General features: G+C 43.7%; 1 protein-coding gene across 2 annotated transcripts in view; it reads left to right on the top strand.

Annotated features, from left to right (window-relative positions):
* The window catches only part of tarbp1 (TAR (HIV-1) RNA binding protein 1), a 260477-nt gene that overhangs the window by 179821 nt on the left and 64817 nt on the right, over positions 1-15839 (top strand). Inside the window, exons 29-30 of one of the 2 annotated variants that reach the window (XM_085979769.1) lie at positions 12964-13039; positions 13152-13273. In XM_085979769.1, coding sequence (XP_085835895.1) covers positions 12964-13039; positions 13152-13174 — 99 coding nt within the window. In that variant the 3' untranslated portion in view covers positions 13175-13273. Of the gene's footprint in view, positions 1-12963; positions 13040-13151; positions 13289-15839 lie in introns of those variants that run through there. The other variant, XM_085979767.1, reaches the window with a different exon arrangement.

Raw genomic sequence — 15839 nt, 5'->3', positions numbered from 1 at the left:
CTGTCTAGTCCTGTTAGAATTTTATAAGTTTCAATGAGATCCCCTCTCATTCTTCTAAACTCCAGCGAGTATAAGCCCAATCGACCCAATCTCTCCTTATACGTCATTCCTGCCATCCCAGGTATCAGTCTGGTGAATCTTCGCTGCACTCCCTCCATGGCAAGAACATCCTTCCTCAGATAAGGCGACCAAAACTGCACACAATACTCAAGGCCCTGTACAACTGCAGCATGACATCCTTGCTCCTGTACTCGAATCCTCTCGCTATGCAGGCCAACATACCATTTGCCTTCTTAACCGCCTGCTGCACCTGCATGCGTACCTTCAGCAACTGGTGCACAAGGACACCCAGGTCTCTTTGCACTTCCCCTTCTCCCAATCTATTGCCGTTCAGAAGATAATCTGCCTTCCTGCTTTTGCCACCAAAGTGGATAACCTCGCATTTATCCACATTATACTGCATCTGCCATGCATCTGCCCAATCACCCAACCTGTCCAAATCATACTGGAGTTTCTCAGCATCCTCCTCACAGCACACACGCCCACCCAGCTTTGTGTCGTCTGCAAACTTGGAGATATTACATCTAGTTCCCTCGTCTAGATCATTAATATATATTGTGAATAGCTGGGGTCCTGGGACCGATCCCTGCGGTACCCCACTAGTCACTGCCTGCCACTCGGAAAAAGACCCGTTTATTCCAACTCTTTGCTTCCTGTCTGCCAACCAGTTTTCTATCCAAGTCAGTACCTTGCCCCCAATCCCATGTGCCTTAACTTTACACGCTAATCTCTTATGCGGGACCTTATCGAAAGCCTTCTGAAAGTCCAAATACACCACATCCGCTGGTTCTCCCTTATCTATTCTACCAGTTACATCCTCAAACATTTTTTTACTTAAAAATTGTCTCTGTGAATTTAATTTCTTTGTTGTGGGGGGAGTGTGGCGGAACGTGTGCAAGAGGGCTTGTTATGTTTGGAATATAAAAGTGGACAACATCTAGCCAAGTACTTTGTTATTTTACCAAGCTTAAAGATTGCACCTCATCTCTTAATAATTAATTTAAATCAAGGTTTCTCAAGGGGCTGCAGCTTCTATTCTCTGAAAGTTTTCATAAGCCACTAAAGCTTAGGTGTCAACATCCTTTGATAAATAGGAGTCAGGCAATCCACTAAGCGTCTGCAGTTTGATGTCTCATTATTGATACGGCATTACACTATATACCCAATTTAATGATGTGGGGTGGGTACTGTTAAAGAAATTTGAGCTGTGGAGTTGGCTACTCCATTGCTGAGTATTAACTTACCAGCTGCAGTGATGCCCGAGAGCTACTGGATTCTTCATTTCTCAGTTAAACACAACCGTGGATCTGATTTGTTGTCTTGCTGAGTTTTACGTTTACAACTTTTGCCACCAATCAGCCCTCTGCATTGGTTTAATATTGGAGAGAAGCAAAGACTAGATGAATGCATGGCAATACAAAAGGAACCTACAGTCTCTTCTAACGCAGTGAAAATTGTAATGAAAGTGATACTGGACTCTATTGCTGCTTCCTCCCAAGCAAAAAATAAGCTAGTCAGAAATACTTTCAAGTAGAAAGAATGTAGGTGATCTTGCCATCTGTTTATAATCCAGAATCCCTTCCAACAACAACAGCTCTGTTTCTATTGATTTTCAATCTGCCACGCAGGGCAGATTGAGCAACAAGCGAAAAACACCCCTTCCAGGTGAAACAACAATTTACTTGTACTTCTTGCAATTTAGTATACTGTATTCGCTGCTCACGATGTGGCCTCCTCTACATTGGGGAGACCAAACGCAGATTGGGTGACCGCTTTGCGGAGCACCTCCGTTCCGTCTGTAAGGGGGACCCTGAGCTTCCGGTCGCCTGTCATTTTATTCTTCGTACCACTCCCACTCAGACCTCACCATCCTCGGCCTCTTGCATTGTTCCACAGAAGCTCAGCATAAGCTCGAGGAACAGCACCTCATCTTTCAATTAGGCACTCTACAGCCCTCTGGACTCAACATAGAGTTCAACAATTTCAGATCATAACCTCGGCCCCTATCTTTCTTTTTTTATCCACACTTTTTGTTTGTGGCTTTTGTTCCTCTCTCCCACAGGGCAGCTGTCTTTCATTCTGCCAGCGCAATTTACACTTCATCTAGAGCCATCCTTTGTTTCTTAACCTGTCCCATTACCGTCTCCTCTTGCCTTGAATATCTCTTAATGTCTCTTTAATACTTCTGCCTTTTATCCTATCACAGACCTTCCCTTTTGTTCTTTCATCCCCTTCCCCATTTCCCAGCCCCTAAACTTGCTTTAAAATCTGTTCCATTTCCTGCTTTTTTCCAGTTCTGACGAAAGGTCATCGACCTGAAACATTAACTCTGTTTCTCTCTTCACAGATGCTGCCTGACCTGCTGAGTTTCTTCAGCATTTTCTGTTTTTATTTAAGCGAGAAACTATGCTTTCTCATACCCGTGCAAATGCAGTTACAACAAAGCCGCATTCAACGATTTTCTTATCCTCGCCATGCGTCTTTCCAGGGGATGGTCGATACAGACTAGCCATGGCAAAACTCCAGGCTGAGAGCCATGTGTAACCAAATTCAAAATAATGAACTGAACACAAGTGCCGCTGGTGGCACTTAGCCATCGGAGGCACACGGTGAAACTGGTGTCAATGCTCAGACAGTATTAATGCTAGATTGATTACACTACAGAAATGCTCCAACAATGCTCATGCTATTGGAAACAAGCCAGGAGGGTGAATGGAATATCAACACAGCTGTTAAAAGAAAGAAAGAACTTGCATTTATATAGTGCCTTCACGACTTCCGAACATCCCAAAGTGCTTTGCAGCCAATGAAGTACTTTTGAAGTGTAATCAGTGTTGTAATGTAGGAAACGCAGCAGCCAATTTGCGCATAGCAAGCTCCCACAAACAGCAATGTGATAAATGATCAGAACATTTGTTATAGTGATGTTGATTGAGGGATAAATATTGGCCACGATGACGGAGAGAATCCCCTGCTCTTTTCGAAATAGATAAGCGGGAACCAGTGGATGTGGTGTATTTAGATTTTCAGAAGGCATTCGATAAGGTGCCACACAAGAGGTTATTAAACAAAATTAGGGCTCATGGGATTGGGGGTAATATACTAGCATGGATTGAGGATTGGTTAACAGACAGAAAACGGAGAGTAGGAATAAACGGGTCATTTTCGGGTTGGCAGGCTGTAACTAGTGGGATACCGCAAGGATCAGTGCTTGGTCCTCAGCTATTCACAATCTACATCAATGATTTGGATGAGGGAACCAAATGTAATATATCCAAGTTTGCTAATGATACAAAGCTGGGTGGGCATGTAAGTTGTGAGGAGAATGCAAGGAGGCTTCAAGGAGATATAGACAGGCTAAGTGAGTGGGCAAGAACATGGCAAATGGAATGTTATGTGGAGAAATGTGAAGTTATCCACTTTGGTAGGAAAAACAGAAAAGGAGTATTTTTTAAATGGGAAATGTTGGTGTTCAGAGGGACCTGGGTGTCCTTGTACACGAATCACTGGAAGTTAACATATAGGTTCAGCAAGCAATTAGGAAAGCAAATGGTATGTTGGCCTTTATTGCAAGAGGATTTGAGTATAAGAGTAAAGATGTCTTGCTGCAATTATACAGGGCCCTGGTGAGACCACACCTGGAGTATTGTGTACAATTTTGGTCTCTTTACCTAAGGAAGGATATACTTGCCTTAGAGGGAGTGCAACGAAGGTTCACCAGACTGGTTCCTGGAGTGGGGGGATTGTTCTATGAGGAGAGAATGAGTTGACTCGGCCTATATTCTCTAGAGTTTAGAAAAATGAGAGGTGATCTCATTGAAACATACAAAATTCTTACAGGGCTTGACAGTCTAAATGCAGGGAGGATGTCTTCCCTGGCTGGGGAGTCTAGAACCAGGGGTTACAGTCTCAGAATAAGGGGTTGGCCATTTAGGACTGAGATGAGGAGAAATTTCTTCAGAGTGTGGGGAATCTTTGGAATTCTCTACCCCAGAGGGCTGTGAAGGCTCAGTCATTGAGTATATTCAAGACTGGGATCGATTAGAATTTTGAATATTAAGGGATATGGGGATAGTGCAGAAAAGTGGAGTTGAGGTAGAAGATCAGCCATGATCTTATTGAATGGTGGAGCAGGCTCGAAGGGCCAAATGGCCTACTCCTGCTCCTATTTCTTATGAAATAGTGCCAATGGATCTTTTACATCCACCTGAGAAGGCAGATGGGGCCCCAGTTTAGCATCTCATCCGAAAGTCGGCATCTCCAACAGTGCAGCTCTTCCTCACTGGAGTGTCGGTCTAGATTTTGTGCTCAACTCTCTCGAGTGGGGCTTGAACCCACAACATAAGAAATAGGATCAGGAGTCGGCCATTTTGCCCTTCGAGCCTGCTCCGCCATTCAATAAGATCATGGCTGATCTTCTACCTCAACTCTACTTTCCTGCACTATCCCTAGGAAAGGAGTTGAGGTAGAAGCTTCTGACTCAGAAGCAGGAGTGCCACCAACTGAGATTAGTTGGTTTGGAGGTGGGGGGGTGGGGGGAGGTGGAAAAAGGATATCAAACAAACCTAAACTGAAGTTTGAAACTTATGGTTCTTTCGATTTCACAGATCTGAGATTTGTTGGAGGTGACAAATGATGGGGCTACTGCGAGTAATTCAAATATCCTGTCTAACTAATTGATTTTAGTTAAAGGTTGTCAAAGGGACACAGGTGGTGCCTCCTTGCCATTTTTCACAGCTCAGCTTCTCGGTTGACGTGTGCAGTTAAACCCTGCCATATCATGTCATTTTCTCTACTGTTCTTGCATTACGGTGGAAATACTGTAAATTGCAGTTGTCTGAAGGTGCAATGTAAACAGCATCCCCAGAGAATCTGATGTCAACGCATTAAACAATTGCCAAAGCGTAAAACAGGAATCCCGCCCCCAACCGCGGTTTTGCCATACGCGGATTTCACGTATACACGGTTTCCACTCGGCGCCATTTTTTGCCAACCGCAGAAGTGAAATTTGCGTATCTGCGGTTTTTAATTTAGGAATAAGGTAAATAATATGATTTTTATGTTTTTTATTGTGTTTATACACATTTATACTGAATTTGCCAACCGTGGTTTTACTAACCACGGGGGTTTTCAGGGATGTATCCCCTGCGGTTGGGGAGGGATCCCTGTAATCCATTCAGGGTTTTTATATACTCCATTTATGCCAGATTTGTGAGCTAAATCTACTACAGTATATCTTGACATCTGTTTGGAATACCAACATTCTGAGCTCTTGCATCTACCAAGACTCTAAACTACCTTGCCCCAACAATAGAAAGTAGCTTGCTAATTAATTTCCAAGAGTGATGCATTGAAAAACATTTTTAAAATGAAAGCCTGTCTGACCTCTAATTGACCCGAAAATCTGTCTGTGACTAAGAAGCCTCTAATTGATTTGTGAAAGTCACCGCAATCGCATCTTTGACCTTAAAAGGAGCCCAGTAGTAAAAATTCAAAGGGCACTATTTACAATACCCAACAGCTAAGAGTTCTCGGCCTAGAAATTCAGTTGGCTGCGCCACCCGTTAGCGCCTAAATTCAGCGGGACGCTAGTGGTGGCGCTAGCCGTTCGTGCTGCGCCGCTACCGATGACGTCATCAGTGTGCGCAGCGCCCCGCTAACGCCCCGGCCGCGATATTTGGAAGCGCCCCCTGATTTACCGCCGGACGCTATGTGTGACCGGCTCAGGGGGGCCTACCGCCCCCCCCCCCCCCCCCGCGGAGTGCCGGCTGCGTTCCAAGAGCCCGCCACTTCTCCTCGGTGCCGGGCTTTTTTGCCGGCACTCGCGATCCTCAGGGGCCCAGCTGGGCCCCAGATCGTGCTGAACAAGACCCCTCCCCTTTAAGAAGGGGAGGAAGGCCTGCAATACCGCAGCGCGACGTGCCGCAGCGTGTGGCGCTGCGGCACATTGCGCAACGATTTTCAGTCGCAGCGCCCCAAGAGGGATGCGGGGCGTCTCCAGTAGCGCCGCACTTCCCTTTGGGGCGCTCCAACTGAATTTCCGGTGGGCGGCTGCGAATGTTTCCGGGACGCTACTTTTAGCGCCCTGGCGAGGCTGGCACCCCAAACGGGGCTATAGTCAATTTCTAGGCCCTGATGTTTAAGATGCATCTGCCATTCTTTGATCAAATTGTAAAAATTAGAATAGAAGCTATTGTAACAAAGTATTTTTGGCAACTGGTTTACAACAATAACAACTTGTATTTATATAGCCCCTTTTAATGTAGTAAAACATCCCAAGGCGCTTCACAGGAGTGTTATAAAACAAAATTTGATGCTGAGCCACATGAGATATTCAAGCAGATGACTAAAAGCTTGGTCAAGGAGGTGGGTCTTAAGGAGAGTCTTAAAGGAAGATAGAGAGGCTAAGGGAGGGAATTCCAGAGCTTAGGGCCTGGGCAGCTGAAGGCACGGCCACCAATGGTGGAGCGATTAAAATCGATGATGCGCAAGAGGACAGAATTGGAGGAGCGCAGATATCTCGGGGTGGGGGGGGTTGTGGGGCTGGAAGAGGTTACAGAGATAGGGAAGGGCGAGGCCATAGAGGAATTTTAAAACAAGGGTGAGAATTTTAAAATCGAGGTGTTGCTTAACCGGGAGACAATGTAAGTCAGTGATCACAGAGGCGATGGGTGAACGGGACTTGGTGCGAGTTAGGACACGGGCGGCCGAGTTTTGGATGACCTCAAGTTTACGTAGGGTAGAATGTGGGAGGCCAGCCAGGAGTGTGTTGGAATTGTCAAGTCTAGATGTATCTCTAAGAATGGACTTTTCAAACAGTGTACCAGCAATTATTATTTTGGAAAAACACTGCTAGATAATTGAGAACGTACAGTTAGTCATAAGGGATGGTTACCATTCTATAGTGCAAGTACTTGTGAAAGTAGGTGAATAATAGTTATTTTGTAGAGAGTTCTTTTCTGTTGGTTCATTTGTCCTAGAGGTATCAATTGATGAATAGAGGAAATCCATACCAGCATGCTTTCTGTGGAATTAACAGAAGAAAAAAATTATTGGGGGGAAAGTAACTTCATGAAAGATGAAATATCCAGGAATATAAATCATTACCATAATGTAATTGCACATTAAATATTGAAATAATAAAAGATTGGGCACTTCAGATATCTCTGCACATATAAAATTCTTCTATGTATCCATGAGAATGTAGCCCAATCTACAGAGATTCATTCTTCAATGAGTAATAAATTATTCCTGGGATTTAAATTTGTGCAAAACTCAGTTGCTGATTTTGAAACCATGGAAATGACATTTTAATCTCCTTCATGAATATCCAGCAACGTTTTTGCCAAATAAAAAATGTTTTGGCATTGTATAAATGGAGGATACATTATGGTTATCCATTCAATATGATTTAAGCCACTTTCACATGTAATCTGGGTTTTTGGAAACTTAGATTATATGTAAAGGTACCCCGCGCCCCCCCACCCCCCCCCCCAGCCACCTCCCCAAAAGCCAAGGATTGGATGTTGTGGGCATGCAAGGAAACTTGAATGTAGCAGACCTAAATATTCAAATTGAGCTTATCCCATCCGTTAACATACTTTGATTACCATGCGGACATGCTAGCACACTAAACCAGTTGGGTGCATTTAGCAGGCCACAGGAGGAACAGCACCTCATCTTCCGATTAGGCACTCTGCAGCCTTCCGGACTCAATATCGAGTTCAACAATTTCGGATCATAACCTCGGCCCCTATTACACATTTTTTCTTGTAATTTTTCCACTCCTTTCCCCCCCTCCCCCCTTTCCTTTTGTTTCTCTCTCACACCTGGCAGCTATCTCTTGCCCTGCCAGTATACTTTACACCTAATCTCAGCCTATTACCATCTCGTCTAGCTCTTTTACTTTTGTTTCTTTCACTTCTTTTGTCCGATCGCAGCCCTGCTTTCGATCTATTTTCTTTTCTTTCCAGTTTTGAAGAAGGGTTCGACCCGAAACGTCAACTCAAATTTCTCTCCACGGATGTTGCCTGACCTGCTGAGTTTTTCCAGCATTTTCTGTTGTTATTTCGGATTTCCAACATCTGCAGTATTTTGCTATCGTCACAGGAGGGGGTGGGTTGTTTCGACTGGCGAACATGAGACCTTCAAAAAAGCAGTTTGCCACTGCGGTAAGCTGTGTGAAGGTAATCTTGTTTACTTTGAGAAGTGCCATTGACGGTAAGGGGACAAGAACCATGCATTGGCAGCGAAGAGCGATTACATAAGGAGCCTTGGAGTCGGCTGATCTGGTGACAAGAGTCGCATGTCAGCTTGCCATGAAAAGATACAACCTCCTGTAATGGTATTTAGGTCTTTGTAATGTATTTGGTTCACGCCATAATAAATAAAAAGGGTGGTAATGGTTGTAGGCTGTGAGTGTAATAAAATACAGCTTACAAAGAAAATATCAGTTGGAAAATATACAGAATTTGAAAATCATAATCACTGGATCCTTTGGGGCCCGTGAGGTCATCATTTCTGTACGCTTCCGTAATTGTTGACTTACCAATAAATTATTCCTGTATGACTAATAAAATTCCACAATCACCACTTTGGGTAACTGACATCTCTTTTGGAAATTAGGACAGAGGGTTTCTGGGAGTGTAAGAAAGAAAGAAAGTCTTGCATTTATATAGCACCTTTCACAACCTCAGGACATCCCAAAGCACTTTACAGCCAATGAAGTACTGTTAGTCACTGTTGTAATGTAGGAAACATGGCAGCCAAGTGGCGCACAGCAAGCTCCCACAAGCAGCAATGTGATAATGACCTGATCTGTTTTTTGTGATGTTGATTGAGGGATAAATATTGGTCAAGACACCGGGGATAACTCCCCCGCTCTTCTTCGAAATAGTGCCATAGGATCTTTAAATCCACCTGAGTGAGCAGATGGGGCCTTGTTTAACGTCTCATCCGAAAGACGGCATGTCCCATAAGAAATAGGAACAGCAGTAGGCCATTCGGCCCTTCGAGCCTGCTCTGCCATTCAATAAGATCATGGCTGATCTTCTGCCTCAATTCCATTTGCCGGCCTTATCACCATATCCCTTGATGCCCTTACTAGTCAGAAATCTATCGACTTCTGTTTTGAATATACCCAATGACTGAGCCTCCACAGCCCTCTGGGGTAGAGAATTCCAAAGATTCACCACCCTCTGTGTGAAGAAATTTCTTCTCATCTTAGTCCTGAATGGCCTACCCTTTATCCTGAGACATTCTCCCAGCATCCACCCTATCAAGCCCTGTAATAATTTTATATGCTTCAATGAGATCCCCTCTAATTTTTCTGAATTCCAGAGAATACAGGCCTAGTTTACTCAATCTCTTCTCATACGACAGTCCCACCGTCCCAGGAATCAATCTCGTGAACCTTTGTTGCACTCCCTCTATGGCAAGTATATCCTTCCTTAGGTAAGGAGACCAAAATTGTACACAGTACTCCAGGTGTGGTCTCACCAAAGCCCTATATAATTGGAGTAAAACTTCTTTACTCCTGTACTCAAATCCTCTTGTAATGAAGGCCAGCATACCATTTGCCTTCCTAATGGCTTGCTGCACCTGCACATTCACTTTCAGTGACTCATGTACAAGGACACCCAGGTCTCTTTGAGCATCTGCATTCCCCAATCTTTCACCATTTAGGAAATACTCTGCCTTTCTGTTTTTTCTACCAAAGTGGATAACTTCACATTTATCCACATTATAATCCATCTGCCATGTTCTCGCCCACTCATTGAGCCTGTTGAGATCCCCTTGAAGCCTCTTCGCAACTGACACTGCCACCTAGCTTTGTGTCATCAGCAAATTTGGAAATGTTACATTTAGTCCCCTCATCCAAATCATTGATATAGATTGTGAATAGCTGGGGCCCAAGCACTGATCCTTGCAGTACCCCACTAGTCACAGCCTGCCAACCTGAAAAAGACCCGTTTATCACTACCCTTTGTTTTCTGTCTGTTAACCAATTCTCAATCCATGCTAGTATATTACCCCCAATTCCATGTGCCCTAAATTTGTTCATCAACCTCTTGTGTGGGACCTTATCGAAGGCCTTCTGAAAATCCAGATACACCACATCTACCAGTTCCCCTTTGTTTACTCCACTAGTTACATCCTCAAAGAACTCCAATAGATTTGTCAAACAGTATTTCCCTTTTATAAATCCATGTTGACTCTGCCCAATCTTATTATCAGTTTCTAAGTGTCCAGTTATTGCATCCTTTATGATAGATTCCAGCATTTTCCCAACTATTGATGTGAGCCTAACAGGTCTGCAGTTCCCCGTTTTCTCTCTCCCTCCTTTCTTAAATAGCGGGGTTACATTTGCTATCCTCCAATTTACAGGAACCGTTCCAGAATCTATAGAATTTTGGAAGATGACAACCTCTCAGTACTGCACTGGGAGTGCCAGCCTGGATTTTGTGCTCAAGTCACTGGAGTGGGACTTGAATCCACAACCTTCTGACTCCACACAAGGTACAAAACCACAGACTCCAATGATAAGTCAGTCAACATGCCGTTAGAATGAAACCTTACAATCCCACATGGAGTAATCAAACACTGACTTCTCTAATGGAGCCCTCTGGCAAAGGGTCTAATGTTCCAGGGTTATTAGTGATAAAGGTTGAGGGATAATAACAGGTGGGGGGGGGGGGAAGAATCAATTAATGTAATTTTCATTGATTTTTTTCAGTAAAGGTTTAAAATCAATTCCCCAATGTTTTTTAATTTCTCATCTTTTGATAATTTATAAATATCAAACTGGTTGGTCTTGTTGCGGTTTATGATGGTGGCTTTGCATGGTTTCAGTAATTGGGTGAGAGACAGGCAAATTCAATTCTATGTGCGGTTTCTAAAGAGTGCATGTATTTAAAGAAACCAAAGCAGATGAGAAGAAGGGGAAAAACTCACCTAGAAAATGGTGACCGACGAGTGAGAGAGTTCGAGCTCTGACTGACAACACCCAGGAAGCTTTCCCAATAAACTTGCAATAGCCGTTTGTACAGTTTTGCTCTCAACCAAGTTCAGCTATATTGTGATGTGTAACAGTTAAATGTGTCAGCTGTGGCTCAGTGGGTAGCCCACTCACCTCTGAGTCAGAAGGTTGTGGGTTCGAGTCCCACTCCAGGGACTTGAGCACATAAAGCTAGGCTGACACCCCAGTGCAGTGCCGAGGGAGTGCTGCCCTGTTGGAAGTGCCGTCTTTCAGGTGAGACGTTAAACCGAGGCCCCGTCTGCTCTCTCAAATGGACGTAAAAGATCCCAAGGCATTATTTCGAAGAAGAGCAGGGGAGTTATCCCCGGTGTCCTAGCCAATATTTATCCCTCAACCAGCATTATCACATTGCTGTTTGTGGGAGCTTGCTGTGCGCACATTACAACAGTGACTACACTTCAAAAGTACTTCATTGGCTGTAAAGCGCTTTGGGACGTCTGGTGGTCGTGCAAGTCTTTCTTTATACAGTATGGATAGGAATGGATGTTGGGCCAAAGGTTTGCACCAATGATTTCCCCAACCCATATGCAAAGTTGCGGACCACCGTTGTGGGAATTGGCCAAACAGAGATTGCCAGGCACTTTGTCACAGGGAGGGCGAAAAAAGGGGGGAAAATAAGCCTTGCGGCCTTCGTCCCAGCATTGTTGGCATAGGCCTGGGAGCAGGTTGCCTGCCTGCCTGCGCATGCACTCGGCTGCAACCGGTGCATGGCCCTGAGGAAATCTGAAGGCTGGGAAAGGAGAAAATTGATACTACAACAACAACTTGCATTTATATAGCACCTTTAACATAGTAAAATCCCAAGGGGCTCCACAGGAGCGTAATCAAACAAAATTTGACACTGAACTACATGAGATACTAGAGCAGGTGACCAAAAACTTGGTCAAAGATGTAGGTTTGAAGGAGCATCTTTAAAGGAGGAGAGAGAGTTGGAGAGGTTTAGTAGAGGAAATTCCAAAGCTTGAGGCAGCTGAAGGCAATGGTTGAGCGATTAAAATCAGGGACGCGCAAGAGGCCAGAATTAGAGGAGCACAGAGATCTCTTTGGGGGGGGGGGGGGGGTGGAATTGTATTTAACCCTGAAAAAAACACATTCTTAAGCACATATCCTGAAAGGTTGGGACTGTTCCTACTTGAACAAGAGAACAGCAGTCTTGATGTAAAATTGTAAATGTATATTCTCATTTTATGACCTTTAAACTAGGCAGATGAAGAACTTATTTCCATACTAATGGTATCTGAGTGACTCAGTGGCAGCACCAGATGGTTTACTCTGATTTCTCATCTTTAAACTAAAATAAGTCCTCCAAGATACCCGTTCCAAGTGCACTGAATGCGTGCCATGTGCATTTATAAGGCTGACTGGCACTCTCAGCTTTGGAGTTTCTGAGCTATCATGATAACCGCACAGGTGGAAATAGCTGATATTGCATGCCAAGTGATATTAGCCAATTTGTTGATATTAGCTTATCTCTGATCTTTCAAATAATGAGGATCGAGTGCAAACCAATATGGTGGGTAGACGCTAATGTCTCTCCACGGATGTTGCCTGGCCTGCTGAGTTTTTCCAGCATTTTCTGTTATTTTGGATTTCCAGCATCTGCAGTATTTTGCTATCATATGGTGGGTATGTTGTGTTTAATCGGAGTTTAAGGCTGAATATAATACACTAGTTATACAGCAAAAGCATACGATCGTGACGAGAAGCTGGTCCCAGTCCCGATCGGACGGACGGGCAGCTGGCATACGTGAACAGCTCTTCGGCTTAAGGCCTTTCTTCCTCTCTTCTAATTGCTTTTCTTAGAATATACTGATATTCCCCACAGAAATTCTGCCAACCTGGGCTGATTTTTCTTTTTTGCTCAGCTTCAAAGAGGCAACTGGCAGAAGCTGGGAGGTGTGGCTGATGCAGGGCACGAGGGAATCCAGTTGAAGAAAGGAGGTGAGAAACTTGGTTCCTCATCGAAAAGTGAGGGAGGGGTGGAGCAAACCAGTCTGCGTGTAGTAAAAATTATTTTGTTTTCTGTTTACCTTTTAATCTCTTCATTTTACAGGTGAGGCCTGCCCAGCTGGTTGACTATCTGCAGAGAAAGAAAACTGACGGGTACACAGTCATTGGAGTGGAACAGACGGCCAACAGCCATGATCTTGCACAATACAGCTTCCCGGAAAAAACACTGCTGTTGCTAGGGTGAGTTACTTGCTAAAAATAATCTTGGCATCAGGGCTCTCAAACGTGCTTCAAGGAGCAATGTTTTTGAACTGATAACTAGTTGAATTTATCAGCGAACTGATTGAATGTGCCCTCCTTTCACACATGCCTGTAATTGGACAACAAAAGGTAAGCCACAAAAGATAATTGCGCTACATTTTTACACATCCACATGAAACAGATGGTTTTTTCCTTGGTGCAGTTTTGTGTATCTAAAAAGAGCCCAGTGTACCTCATCGATCTTATTTCTTTGTTTATTTCAACTAAGTGACAATTTCATTTCTGATTTCTTTTGCTCAGTGGATATAGAACCAGCAAAAAAAAAAGCCCCCAAAAATCTCCAGGCCTTATAGCACACTCCAGCCGTGAGTCGAGTGCGAGTGTGATGAAAAGCCAGCAAATTAGAATGGGACCAGGATGTGCTGGGTACTGAACCCTGCTATAAGTTTAAGAGGTGCCTTGATTGCAGCAGAAACTCTGTCGGCCCCAAACATGGTCCCCTACGTCAGGGGGCGTGACGGTGGCACTCAAGCCAGGAGATTCCCCATTCCCGGTCTGGGATCTGCCAGGCAGCCGGTATGCTGGCCGTAACAAAGTCCTACCCCATATTATCTAAAAGCCTGCCAACATTCACTCCTCAGGCTCATATAAGAATAATGTTCACTTGGGTAAGATAATGGTCCAGATTTTCCTGGGGCCGTGCACCATTGTGGTGGAGCTTTTACATCGTAGAGACCCTCGAACGGCGCAAAAGAAAGAGGAAATTATAGAGTAAGTGACTTACACCATTAATTACACTTCCATATTTTTCTGGGACTTTTGCACCCTGCGCTGAAAGCAGTTAGACGGTAATTATCATAGCTCCATCCCCACTAAAACCAATGGCAATTGTCATTTTCTTGCATTTAAGCAAGTTTTCACACTGCTGCCACTTAGAATTAAAAATAATGGCAATGGTGGCATGATTTAATGCTCTAAGGCCGAGTTTAAATTCACAGTTGTTAAAAATGTATTACTGTTGGAAGGATTGAACAACTAGGATATTTTGAGTATTCACTTCCTGCGCCTGGGAGAGTTTGATTCACCACTATGCTCGCTGCGATGTACTCCAAGTAGAAAGCCAGCAAAATCTGGAGCAAGTTAGTAACATCAAGATCGTAACGCTAGACTGCGAGATTTACGCTGTCTGTCTGCATTCTCACCGTTACAGGAACATCTGGGCCATTGGTAGATGATAGGCACCTATGGATTAATAGTTCAGCAAGGGAGTTGATGCCTTCAGTTCAGGATGAGGGGGAGATAGTTGATGAGGAAAAGAAACATGGTCCACATCATTGATAAAGTTAAGGATGTTCACAACGTGTGAATGATGATTGTAACAGCATATTGACACAGTTTGCCGGCCCAGCATTGTACAATAGGATCAGAGGTTAAGACAGCCTCTTGTGCATATCCTAATGGATGGCTACAGAGAATGGCTAGCAGAGTCCCAGGATCGGGTCACCAATTCATTTCCACGGTCATGGAATGGAATGGAATGTTGCATTGAGGGCCTTCAGACAAGAGGAAAAATTATATTTTTCTAAAAATGTGTACTCCTTTTCTCTCGCTTCACAACTCACAGAATTTTTGAATTACTTGAGCTTTATTCCTCTGCTCAGCATAAAATATGATAATTGGACTTGTGCAAGATTCCTAATAGTACGCCTAGATGCCCAGTCAATACATGCGTGTGGCCGAAGTCATCCTGATACCTTCAGAGGAAAGAGAATTTTCCTTTTAACAAAAATTATCAGGACATTCACCTATTCCTTGGATGGTTCGTTGCTTTGTCTTACACATCTGTAACTATTTTGAGCCAAGCCATTAAGTCTTTCCTCGTTTCATATTCTACATAATGAATAGTGTTTATGATAGTAGCCTGCTGCTGAAAGAGCTTCAGAATACTTTGGTACCCTTGATTCTATATGCCACGGGGTAAGTCCGCAATCAGCTCCACTATCCTTTCACCTACTTCACATCCCGTGTATCAATGTGCCACGCAATAGCAAGAAAAATAGAATTGGGAAAAAAAAGACTATGAATATGATGAACTGAAAAACTAAACTCAAGGCTGTAAACCTCGGTTGTTATAAATTTTCTGAGCAGCCTTTTAACTCGCACTCAACTCTTACTCAGAAATTATTGTGTAAATATTACTGAATAGGTTTCATCTTTGTTTGTCTTTAGTTACACAATTTCAGATTCTAGCCAGGCATTACAGACCTCATAGACCAGATAAAACAGGCACCTGTTGTTTCGCATGTGTGTGTCACGAATATGTATTTAACTTCCTGTATATATTGTGAAATATTCAATCAACAGTGGCAATTGTATCCTGGAAAATTGAGGGTAGGCCATTATCCATTCAAGGGATTACTACGTAGAAATACTCTGGCCTTTTCCACTGAAGTAATGGTGTTGCACAGTACCATTGATTTGCAATGTAAACAATTTGTGTAGAATTTAATTGAAAGCCCATCTTGATAAA

This window comes from Somniosus microcephalus, chromosome 3, assembly GCF_052327205.1.
Source record: "Somniosus microcephalus isolate GS21.2 chromosome 3, FLI_Smic_1.0, whole genome shotgun sequence".
NCBI lineage: Eukaryota > Metazoa > Chordata > Chondrichthyes > Squaliformes > Somniosidae > Somniosus > Somniosus microcephalus.
Note: the sequence above shows the minus strand (reverse complement) of the source record. Positions and strands in the feature narration are given on the sequence as shown.